The 12,261-nt window shown below is 40.0% G+C and overlaps 1 protein-coding gene across 2 annotated transcripts in view; it reads left to right on the top strand.

Moving 5' to 3' along the window:
* The window catches only part of ERICH3 (glutamate rich 3), a 100,772-nt gene extending 89,249 nt beyond the window's left edge, over positions 1–11,523 (top strand). For both annotated transcript variants that reach the window (XM_012760368.3, XM_012760370.2), the window contains 3 exons: positions 1,368–1,493; positions 5,318–7,689; positions 8,759–11,523. In XM_012760368.3, coding sequence (XP_012615822.2) covers positions 1,368–1,493; positions 5,318–7,671 — 2,480 coding nt within the window. In that variant the 3' untranslated portion in view covers positions 7,672–7,689; positions 8,759–11,523. The remainder of the gene's footprint in view (positions 1–1,367; positions 1,494–5,317; positions 7,690–8,758) is intronic.
* The last annotated feature ends 738 nt before the right edge of the window (positions 11,524–12,261 follow it).

Genomic DNA, 12,261 nt, shown 5'->3' with positions numbered 1-12,261 from the left:
AATATATTTGAACTATATTATGCTTATCATTTCCATGTTTGTCCTCATAGGATTAATATAGTTAAGTCACCATTTTGCTGTCAAAACCCACTTGAGATACATATTTCACTATTTGTTTCCAAACACCAAGAGGTCAGTAAGTAATTGCCCTTAGCAATTCACCTTAAAATAAGCAAGAGACTATATTCTAGTTCTGTTTTTCTCAAAGTAAAGTATTTGAATCAGCTATATCAGAATATTGGGAGGAGAAGAGAGGAAGGGAAAGAAGGAAGGAAGAAAGGAAAAAAGGAAAGAAGGAAGTTTCTTTTGGAAATATCATGTTCTTACCTCAAAAGGCAGCTCTAGGTCCAGTTTTATTTGAATAAGCTTTTTGTTACCAGGAGGTGGTAAGTGGATGAGAAATGTCAGGGATTTAGAGACATGGACCATCAGATAAAAAGCAAGGGATGTAGACAGGAAATTGTCAGAAACTAAAGACAAATTTAATTGACTTTACAGTTTTGCCTAGAATTGTACCACATTGGGTGATGCTACTTATTATAATAGAAATGCTCATGATCATCCTCATCATCATAGCTGTTATTTAATAAGTGTGTAGGCACTTGCTAATAAGTGGAAAGTGAGCATGTCCTACATATATTACTTCATGTAATCCTCCCAAGAACTACTGAGTAGGTATCTTTTTTGATAAATGGATAAACAGAGGCATAGGCTTAGGCCAAAGAACTTGCCCACAGTGATATAGTTAATATGGAATATGGGATCTGAACTTTGGTCTTTGGTCTCTGTGATCCTGAAGTCTGTGTTTAGTAATCAGCTACAGATAACAGGAATTTCTACAACAGCTTTTACTGTCAAATTTATAGGAATCATGTGACAGCTTTTATGCTTCTGTCCACATAGAGTGAGTATTGGGGTCAAATCACTAAAATCCACTAATGGATGAAATGCTCACAGTGTAGTCAGTGCTAGTAGTTTTAGCAATTTAAAAGAGTGGTGATGATTGGTGTCATAAAAGCCATAACACACGTTTCTAGAAAGGAAAAGGCAACTACACTGCTTTTTTCAATCATTTCATTGCATGTGCACTTGGCAAATCTGTCACTGCTTCTGGCTATTGTCTTTTTTTAATGCAAGTATTTCTCTGCATGGATTTCTTTAATTCATGACCTTCTTCTGTATATTGTTTTCTTTGTGAAATCATAGCTTGGGAGTTGTTCAATCTTAAGAGATTTTAAAAACAAGGTCACATTTTAATGTGAATGTTTTTAAACCGACCCCACTTGTTTAAAGGATATGCAATAGCTCAGCCATGTTCCCATGACCTGTTTTTATACCTTTTGATATTTTTTATGATCTTCAATCAGTTGGCCAGATAATAACTGAAGCTGTGGCATCAGGCTGCCACAGCCACTGTGACACTGAGTCTGGTGTTAGCAGCGCAGATGAGGAGTGGAAGCCCTCGAGGAAGCTGGAGGTGGACACAGGTGGAGGTAAGGGTGCATCATTACCTAGGGGAGACCTTCAGAAATCCTCTGCAAAAGACAGCCTATTTCCATCTTTCATTCTCTTATCCTTGTTTCTTCCTTCTGCTATCTTTAAAAAAAATTTTTTTTGTTATTTTATTTATTTATTTATTTTGAGACAGTCTTACTTTGTTGCCCAGGCTAGAGTGAGTGCCATAGCATCAGCCTAGCAACCTCAAACTCCTGGGCTCAAGCAATCCTACTGCCTCAGCCTCCCGAGTACCTGGGACTACAGGCATGCACCACCATGCCCGGCTAGTTTTTTCTATATATATTAGTTGGCCAATTAATTTCTTTCTGTTTATAGTAGAGACAGGGTCTCGCTCTTGCTCAGGCTGGTTTCAAACTCCTGACCTCGAGCAATCCACCCGTCTCAGCCTCCCTTCTGCCACCTTTTCCCCCCTCGCTTCAACTAATGAATACGATGACCAGAAGTGGTTGGAAGGCCCTAAGGGGAGCTTTAAAACTAACATCAGGTACGAATGTTGTTATTCTTTTTTGAATACATTGGTGCCTAGGGTATGAAAAAAATGACTTTAGATTATAAAATACTGGTAGGTATTTTGAGACTAGTCTTCTTTCATAGCCTGCCTCCCAGTTATTTGACCAGGTAGGTGAATTTGCCCCAACTGACCCAATTGGAGACCTCAAGAACCAAGGGCGCATTTCACAATGATTCATTTGAATGTCTTGATTTTTTTCAACTAGAAAAGAATTCATTACCATCAGCATATGACCTGTGTCTTGGTGACAAACATTCCATCTGCAAGAGTGCCAGTTAGAGTGATCCGGTAGACCACAACTCATACATATCTCGTCAAACTTCCCATGTCCTTGACATCAGGGTTTCCCAAATTTAGTGAATGATTTTTTTAAAAAAGTCCTGATTTGAATATATGTATGTATGTCATGGGGAAGATAATCATTTTATTCATCATATGGTCACATTACCCCCACCTTTAATATTAAAAGATAGTCAGCAAGCACTGTAAGGCATTTGAGATTTTAGCCTACTTTCGAGCGAACAACTTAGCCAGCCATAGTTTTATGGATGCTGGCAGAAGACACGAGACTCCCAGCTCAGAGAAAAATTACATTATTACTTACAGCAAATAGACTATTGTATTTATGCTGGTTCCTTACCTCCAGTTCTTCCTGGGCAACATAAAGAGGGCCAGGTAACACTTGAATATGCAGTGAGCTGAGTTACACCAGAGGGACCCTGAGCTTGGAGAACCCAAATCTTCCATGGTGGGCATTCAACTAGAGGCATTCTAGTGCATTTCCCTATTCATTTTGCCATGCAGGCATAGTAGTTATTATTGATCAAATCTAATTAAAGCAAAGAAACCCTATTTAATTGTAAGCAGTGGAAGGAGAGTGTGGAAGGAAGATGTGTTAGGCATTCTGTATGTCGGGCACTGTGCAAAGCATTTTACATAAGCTATCACATTTACTGTGACGAGGATTCTATGTGTCCAGCATTGCTATTCCCATTTTATGGATAAAAAAATGAAGGCTTAGAGAGGAGTTACTTCCTAAGTTCATACAATTCGCAAGTGGCAGAGCTGGCATTTTCACTGAGTCTGTCTGATTCCCAAGCACATACTCATTCCACTAAGTCAAATTGCCACTGTTTGTGAGTATTGCTTGCTATCTTATATTAAATATTTTTTCAAAAGCCCATGAAGTTACCATCAAAAAACATGTCATGTTTCATACTGATATTTCTCAGAAAGGCTTCAATTACTCTTTCTCCCTTGCTTCAGGCATGTTATGGCTGACTCCGTATAGTGTGTGTGTTCATATAATAGCCCAGCTGGATGCCATTGGCACTTTCTTTCCTAGAATTTAGGCATAGTATATTATTACATGGTGGCTAGGTGATTTTATTCCCCTGCTTTCCTGAATGTTTTTTAATTAATCCATAAATTTAGAGGCTGGCTTAGAAAAATAGAGGACTTTATTTAAATGTTTGTCATAACTGACTTTTTAATATACTTCATGAAAGAATTTGAATAGCAGCAGATATACTATTGAGACTTGACACATATTATTGTTTCTCATTGTTTCAATTTACTTTTGTTTTAAATCCAGTAATAACCTATAATGAAATAAAATGGACCATATTTTCTCAGGTGCATTGGCTACTTTGTTCTCTGAGTAAACATTGGATTCTACATTTCTCTTTAGGAGCGTTTAGATAAAATTTAGAAAATAACTATTGTGATAGGCAGAGGATAACCTATAAAAGTCAACCTCAGCCCCATGGATAGAACTGATATTGTTTTTACTCCTTTGAAAGAAGACATCATAAATTACTTTCTAAATACATTTTCAAGGGAAATGTAATATCAGCTATTATTGCTTTACCTCAAAATGGTTTTCATAGTAGCTGGCAAGAAACTGAAGAAACACAACAAAGAATAGCCACGCTTTGTGTTAGGAGAGGTAATGGAATGGTAACACAGTCTTGGATGGGGTATAAGAATAAGGAAGAAGTGAGTAAGAACAGACTGTTAGGTTTCTGGTAGGTTGTTGGTGATGGTGTTGGTGTTAAGGTGGCTAGCCAAAATGGCAAGCAAGTAAAAAATAAATGAGGAAGACACATTTGCCAACTTCTTAAGTTTATGTAATTTAGAAGTTAACACCCTGATGTGATAATTTGTTTTATAGCATGTAGTCCAATGTCTCTTTAAAATGAAAAAGAAGATTAAATGGTAGAAATTATTAAGATGACTATTTCAAAGCTCCTATCTCCCTAATGACTACTGTTCTGCAATTGGGAAATTTAAATGTTTTTGGCATGTGGTATGATGTACCTTTCTTAACTTATTTTGCATGGAGCAAAAAATATATGTCTTTTTTTATAAGTCTAAAAAAATATATATCTTTGTTAAATAATAAGAAATTCAATTGAAGCCTTTTAAAAAACATATCAAACCTATATTTATTGAAGCATGATAAATAGTACACCCAAATTTGCCAGGGAATTGTGGATACGGACTTATAAAATACTTCAAGAAGATTATTTATGTTGAAAATTGTCCTAGTCTACAAATGTTCTGTGATCCTGTTTTGCCAAAGGCAAATTAGTTTCTGAACGTACATAAGAGGTATTTTGACCTATAATACAAATTGGTGTCTTCAGTAAAAAGTCTTTCCTTAAGCTACAAAGTTTTTTGATGACTAAATCTAGATACGGTAGCTTACAACATGGGAATAATAATGATCAGCTCACTGTATTATGATTGTGTTGCTAAATGCCCACCTGAGTACCAAAAACACAGGCAGAAGATGGACATATTATGGTGCTATTGGGAATAATGATTTTTAAAAAGAAGAAATACTCACTATTTTTCTTATTACAAAATTTTCCTGCAAGTCTTAATATTTCAAATGAAAGTAGGAGGTTTGTATGTGTGTGAAGGAGAGAAAGAGAGAGAGAAAGCGGGAGATAAGAGAGACAATGAGAAGGATATTTTATTGATTCTAAAACATGGGGACATGAAGGTTTTATTGATTGCTCATTTTCAACATTTCTGATGTCCAACTTTCCTTTATTGAATTTGAAAGTATTTCTTTTCATAATGAAAAGCCATTGTTATTAAGTCATGATGTATATTGATGGCATCACAGAACTAATGGAGAACATGTTTTATATATAAAGTCAGTGGCTTCTTGATGTCACATATAAATATATCATATTATAAATACATGTAAGATTATAATAGCTCCTCCTTTGTCCACTTGGAGTAAAGTAACCTTGTTTTCTAACCTTATTTTTATAGCATCAAGTAAGAAGTTAGTGGTGGGGGAAAGAGCGACAGTCAACTCAAACAAGGAACCCAAGCAAGTTGCACAAGAAACGGATACACTGGGGAAGAAAGAAGCAGTGGAGGAAGATGAAACTCCTCAGCACAGAGATGCTGCAATAGAGGGAAAAGGGGATGGAGCACTGTGGGGAGGAGCAGGGGTTGAGGAGGTTCCCTTGGGGGAGGGAAAGCCAACGGCAGAGCCAGCATTAGTAGAACCGTCTGCAGAAGAAAGAGACAGCCCTCCAGCCATAGCAAGTGGGGCCCAGGCAGGGGCAGAGGCCGAAGGGGCAAGAAGGCTGTGTAGGGTGGGGTTAGACCCCATAGGAAAAGCAGCAGCAAGAGACACAGCGAGTCTGAATAAAGATGAGGCTCAGGAAGAGCAGGCCTTGATGCTATCCGCGCTCGAGACAGTGGAGGCAGCTTCTGAAGGGGAACAGGGTTTGGGGAAGGCAGTGCTTTCAAACAAGGCGGCGGCCCTGAACCCAAAGCATCTTCAGGAGGCAGCAGCAGCCCGGGGAGAGGCAGTGACACCAGAGAGGAGAGAGGCTGGGAGAGGGGCGGCTGGGAGTGAGGCAGGGTCCATAAAACCAGATGCGAAGGGAAGTGAAGAGGAAACATTCACAGACCTAGAGGACTTGGGACCCATGGAAGACACAGTATCTGAAAGAGAGGATGGCTCTGAAGAGGCAACTCCTGAGGGAGAGGAACCAGCCAAAGAGAGGAAGGAAGTTGTGAGAACAGAAACGCCTTTGAGCCCCTCAGCCGGAGAGGCAGCGGCCAGCTGGACGCGGGCCTTAGAGGGCAGCCCTGAAGTCCTCTGTAAGGAAGACGCAGAAAAGGAGGAGACTGTGAATGAGGCAGAATCTAATAGGGAAGACGACAGGAAAGAGTCATTACCTGAGGAATTAGATGTAGCAAGAAAGAAAAGGAAAGCTGAGAGGCCAAAAACACCTCTGAGGGAAACCGAATCTGAGACAGAAGAGGTGACAAGGGCAAATGAACTTAAGGACAAAGACACTTTAGAAAAAGAGCAAAAACTTAAAGGGGAAAAGGAGAAAACAGCGAAGGAAGAAAGATCTGAGGAAAACCCTAAAGCTCCCCCAAATGAAACGGAATCTGATGCAGAGAATGCAGCACCGGAGAAGGCATCTGAGTTGTCTGAAGATCCAGGGCTTCTAGAAGATTCACTGAGAGAGAGAGAGGCTAGCATGTTTGAAGCCACACCTGGATTTGAAAAGTCACTGGAAAACGTAACAGCTCTGAGAAAAGAAGGAAGAGAGGGGAGACTGAGCGAAGCTGGAGACACACAGCAGGAAGGCAGCAGGGCAGAGCTGTTGGACAGGGACGATGTGACCCTGGAGGACAAGAGCCCTGGCCGGGGAGAGGGTACCTCGGGCGCTCCTGCCAGTGAGCTGGAAGGAAAGGCACAGGCCCCCAAGGTGGAGGTGTCCATCCCAGATGTGGTGGAGGAGCCTGAGGCCAGAGACCAAGACTGCCTCCCAGGGCCGGAGGGGAGGGATGAAGAAGCGCCTCTGCCTGTAGGAGAAGGAATGGGGACCATGATAACCACCCAGGAAGATGCTCCTGAGGGAGATCGTGTGGTGGCAGGAAAGCTCGGTGAAGAAGGGGTGGATGAGGACTCAAAGGAGGAGGATAAAGAGTGCGCTCTGGGGACAGGAGTGATGCAGGACAGGAACACAGAGGGGCCCTGGGGCATGGGAGGAGGGGCTGCTGCGGCTGAGGAAGATCTACACCAAGGAGGAGGAATGGCAGCAGAAGCCGCTGCAGAGAGGGAGGTGTTGGCAGGTTCCCAGACAGCTGAAGGGAAAACAGTAGCAAATAAAGCCTCCTCCTTTTCAGATGTTGCTGAGAAAGAAACTTGGCACCAAGAGGATGAGTTACTAGGCAAAACAGCAGCTGCAGAGAGGGTGGCAGTAGAGGAGTTAGCGCTGCCGAGCAGGGAGGGGGTGCCAGCGGTGGAGGAGGTGACAGTGACGTCAACACCAGAGGGCTGGGTGGGAGCTCCCCAAGAACCTTTTCCTCTGGAAGGGGAGGCCCCAGGGCAAGGACAGGACCAAGACGGAGGGGCAGCTCGAGAGCAGGCAGCAACCTGGAGTGGTGATGGAGGGCAGGAGCTGGGAGCAGTGGAAGAATCCCAAATAGGATTATCACAGGAGAGACAGAGACCACCCAGTAGTGAGGGTCTGCAGGAGGTGACAGCACAGGTTCCTGTGAACCCCGATTTCACTGGAACGCAAGAGAAGCAAGAGCATGCAGTGCAAAAAAAAGAGGATGCAGATGTTTCCCTGAGTGACTTGAAGGCGTAGGAGGCTTCCTGGCAGGTGGTGAGTTTAAGTCTGATCTGTTTGCAGGACTGAATAGAAACCCTGCGGTGGGTCTCCTGCCCTGGGGACTGACATGCCCCTTTATTGGTGTCTGGGCACACGTAAACACATGGGCTTCAATTCTGTGCCACTTGGCCCCAGCCGGGCAAGAGAGGGGCTAGGGAAGATGGAGCAGGGGCCAAAACCCACGGCTGTTCCCTGTGTGACCAAGTGACACTCTGAAGCAGTGAGATCCCTGTCTCCCTGACAGGGCCCCAAAGATGAAATACAGAGGATACAGGCCACAGAAGTACAGAATCAAACGTTAGTCCAGAATTCATTTCCATTTTAGTGTTTTCAAGGATGGAATGAAGGTTGTCTGTGATCATTTGCCTTTAAATGGGCTCTGTGCCTTCATTTATGCAGTTTTTTAAAAGTTAATCTGTATATACCTTTTATATATGTGACATAAATATTATATATTGTTTAATATATATTTAATTATACAAATATTGAAGAGGGGAACTAAAAAGCAAAAAAAAAATTTTTTTTTTTTGCATATCCTGGTATTGCCTTGATGCCCTCACATCCTTGTTAGGTCTGTCTTGATGTTCTGGCCTCGGTTCTCAGTGTCCAGACTGAGTACTGGTACTGAGTTGAGCCGATGACGGAATGGTCGCTAACACAAAGCAATCCCACACAAACAGTTTATTACAGAAAAAGAAGAAACTTTACAAAGTGAAAGTAAAGAAGGAAGCTACTCAAAGTGAAAATATGTTCCAGAGAGAGGAAGGGGTCAGTCTCCACACGTGGAAAAAGATGTTGGGGACTCCCAGGTGGTTTCCTTTTATTGGCCTGGTGCGATGGAGGTGGGCTTACAGGAGGCGTGGGATAGTACCAAGTGAATATCAGGTATTCTGCATTTTCCTGCAGTCCCTTCCCCTGATTGGTCCGTGGCTTCTCTGCCCCTAGGAACCACCCTTCCTGGCCTCCTGCAGATTTGACCCCTACCTAACATCGTTAGTGTCTAATTTCTACTCTTTTGAGTGATTGTATCCACAGTACTACTATTCTTTTTGTTATTTTTCAGGATATTTAAAAGATGTCTTCTGGAAGATATAAAGAATGGAGAAAGATTCACCCAATCATCTCACCAGGACTTGAAATTTTTTTCCTTTTTTTTTAATCACTGTGTTTGAGGTGGTTCTCAGTCTGTCAGTGCCGGTCAGTAGCTCAGTAAGCAAAGCACTCTGAGGATGGCTCAAGTAGATCTGCAGGACCCTCCACAGGAGCTATGGTCCCTAATGGAGAGCTGTAAGGCTGTCACACGTTCTATACAGCTATATTTGTCTATATTCAAATACACATGATGGCTTTCAAATGTTTGACTTTTACCAAAGATCACCAAAAGGCCCAGTCCTGATGTCTGGAGTTTGTTTCCTTTTTTATTTTACAATCCATAATCTCAGTTTCATAGCCCCCAATCCATTCCATAATCCGGATTTCATATATGGAGTTTTATTTACAATTTGTGGCTCAGGGCTTTAATGATTTGGTCTGTGAAAATGAGCTCTAAAGTTCCTTCCATGTACACTCAAGACTAAAGATTGCTCCAGAGCTCTAAGTCCTTCCAGGAAAGGACTCCATGGCATGTATATTCACTTATACTTAGAAATATTCATTCTTTTCATTTATGCCAGAAGACTAAAGTCGAAATCTTATTTCAAAATACCCTTTGAGTTTTTGTGTGTGTTTCTATAGTTCTGCTTTCTGAGGTAGACTAGAAAAATGGTAACTTCCATGTTGTCGCTGGGGGCCTTATTTATAGGGCCACTCAAATTTCAATCATAGTAGTAAATAATTTAGCTAAGTGGAATAAGTATAATAATTATAGAAGGTAAACAGCACATCAGCACATACACCAGCAGTCTAGACTGATGTCATTCATGGCAAAGTAACCTGGATTAAATTAGTGTGCTGCTCACCTTCCCAAGTTCTTTTATTTCAAACCCATGAACTAAACTTGCAGTCCACTATAAATCAACAGTCACAATTACTTCCTAAATTACCCTGATATTATTTTCTAGTTGTGTATCAGCCTGCCTCCTAGGAGTTTTGATTTCCTTGAAGACATACCAGTGCCCCACAAGGCACTTATTTGTCTACCTTTTCTCTATGTGATGAGGTGAAAGAATTTCCTAAAGTTGGACCAGACTTTCTTAACTGGCTCAACCCTTGGCCCTACCCTAGAGAATCAGATTTTCAGATTTCATTAGTTTTATATGGGCCTATGCACCAGTATATATATATGTGTGTGTGTGTATATATATATATATACTTTTCACGTGATTCTTCTATGTAGCCAAAGTAGAGAATCGCTGCCCTAAATCATCACACAATCCATGCTGGCCACCCTATACTTAATGTCCCTAGGGACCAGGCATATAACTGTTATAAGTTTTTTTTTTTCATTTTAATGAATAATGGAGCCATTTAGTGATCAAAGATATACTGTTCTGGATATAATGAACCAGATAAAGGACCGGTCCCTTGATCAGGAACATCAGCATCACCTGAAATGTGTTCCTGGTCTCTCCTTCTACCTATTAAATTAGAAACTGTGTGTGGGGCCTACTAAGCAAATTTTTAATTGGTTTAATCCAGGAAATTATGTTGTGCACTAAAATCTGAAAACTGCTGTCATGGACTATAATTGCACTGAGGATTAGTCTCAGAAAATGGATTGCAAAAGCACTGTGAACTTTCCTTCTTTGTCTATGCCTCTGTCTCTTTCTTTTTTCTGTCTTTCTTTTGGTTTATTTGTCTCTTTCTCTTTTTTTCTTTCTTTCTCCAAGAAATGATATTCACATAAAAGTGGTGAAGTCAATCTTAAATTCATTTTTGTTATGATTATATTGATACATATATGAAGACTCTTGTTCCATCCCTTATTGAAGGATAAGTATTATTCATTGCACATCATAAATCTCCATCACTCTTATGGTTTTGAGTGGATTGCATCTTCATTACAATTAATTTCACTTATTACTGAGCTGTGTTACTGGGGAGCTCTATAGTATCTGTTTTCTGATTTCAACCTCAATGCTACAGAGCACTTTGAATGCATAGCACCTTATGGGAAAGATTGTAAACTTGTTAATTCCATTTAAAAATGAGTTTTGTACAATGTGCTAAATGGAAATTGCATTGAATTATTTTTATATTTAACACATTCTATCAAAACATTCTGTAACACAATTATTCAACCTGCATGTGGGTTTAACTGTGAAATTCAGTGTTGTGATATTTTGACTAAGTGAATTATTTCTCTGCAAATCCTATGTTGATAAAATTATTTGTACGTTCAACTGAACTGATCTTCCCTAGTTTCTTCAGTATTAAAAACATAAATAAATCATATATTTACATATGTATGTGAATAGTTTTTTGTATATTTATTAGAGTAAACCTAAAAAATTTTTTTTCGGATTCTTTCCTTACAAAAGTTGAACTCCAAAGGGTAGAGAAGAGAAAATTAGTTGCATTGGGCTATATTTTTGAGTACAGTCTATGTGTTTATACTGACTACATTCATACGCATCTTTCATATACATGGGGTAATGTCAGAGAGGAAAATTATTATTACCATTTTATGGATAAATAAACAAAAGCTCAATGAAATCAAGGCGCTTGTCAATCAATGTCAATCTCGGGTCATCTGACTACAAATACTGATACTAAGATACTATATGTGAACCTCTACATGGTTTTGTTCACTTGTAGAAGGAGAAAAAAAATCAACCCTCATTCAAATATGCTCTATTAGAAGGGAGTTATATTTCCAGGCAGTGTCAATCAAAGTACAAAGTAGATTATTTAAATAATTTAAGAGAAAAATTAACAATGAAAGGAAACGTAGGTAGAATTAGGTTTTCTACTTGGATTTCCTGAGGTTAGCCTTTTGTATGGCTTTATAAACTCTTGTGTTATAAATTTAAAGTACAGTTGAGTTCCTTAGCCCTTATAAGATCAATAATTTTGCCACAATTATTGCCCTTGGAAAAATGATTGTTTGAGAAAAGAAAAGAAAGCCTTAAGGAAGATTCATCTAGTAAGTGAAATATTCCAACAGGCCCAAGGACAGCCCAAAAGAGGCCATTTCTGACCTTGGGTAATATTTCCTCACAGTCTTCTGTACCATTCGATTATGTCATTAAAAAAAATTCCCTGTCACCATGGCCAGCAGCAAGAGATACGAGAGAACAGGGAATAAAATACAGCTGGAATTCTTTAAAAGTTGCTCTCAAACTCACCCTTCTTTTTTTCTGAAGGTTTTTTTTTTTTTCTTTTTTCCGATATCATGCCCTGTGACAGGAAAACTGTGCTCTTTAAAATATCTAAAAACTAACTCTATAAGATAAAATGCTAGATATTTGAGAATGCACATGCCTTTTGTAATTTCTTCCAGAAGTTTCAGGCAGTTTAATCTGTGCAGCCCTTACAATATTTTGGAATGTTGCAACACCCCAGTGTTTTACTGGGGAGAATGAATTTCACAGATAATTTTTGGGACACAGAAGCTGGTGCCAAAGT

The sequence above is a fragment of the Microcebus murinus genome, chromosome 2, assembly GCF_040939455.1.
Source record: "Microcebus murinus isolate Inina chromosome 2, M.murinus_Inina_mat1.0, whole genome shotgun sequence".
NCBI lineage: Eukaryota > Metazoa > Chordata > Mammalia > Primates > Cheirogaleidae > Microcebus > Microcebus murinus.
The sequence above is the reverse complement of the archived record's forward strand: the minus strand, read 5'-3'. Positions and strand labels throughout refer to the sequence as shown.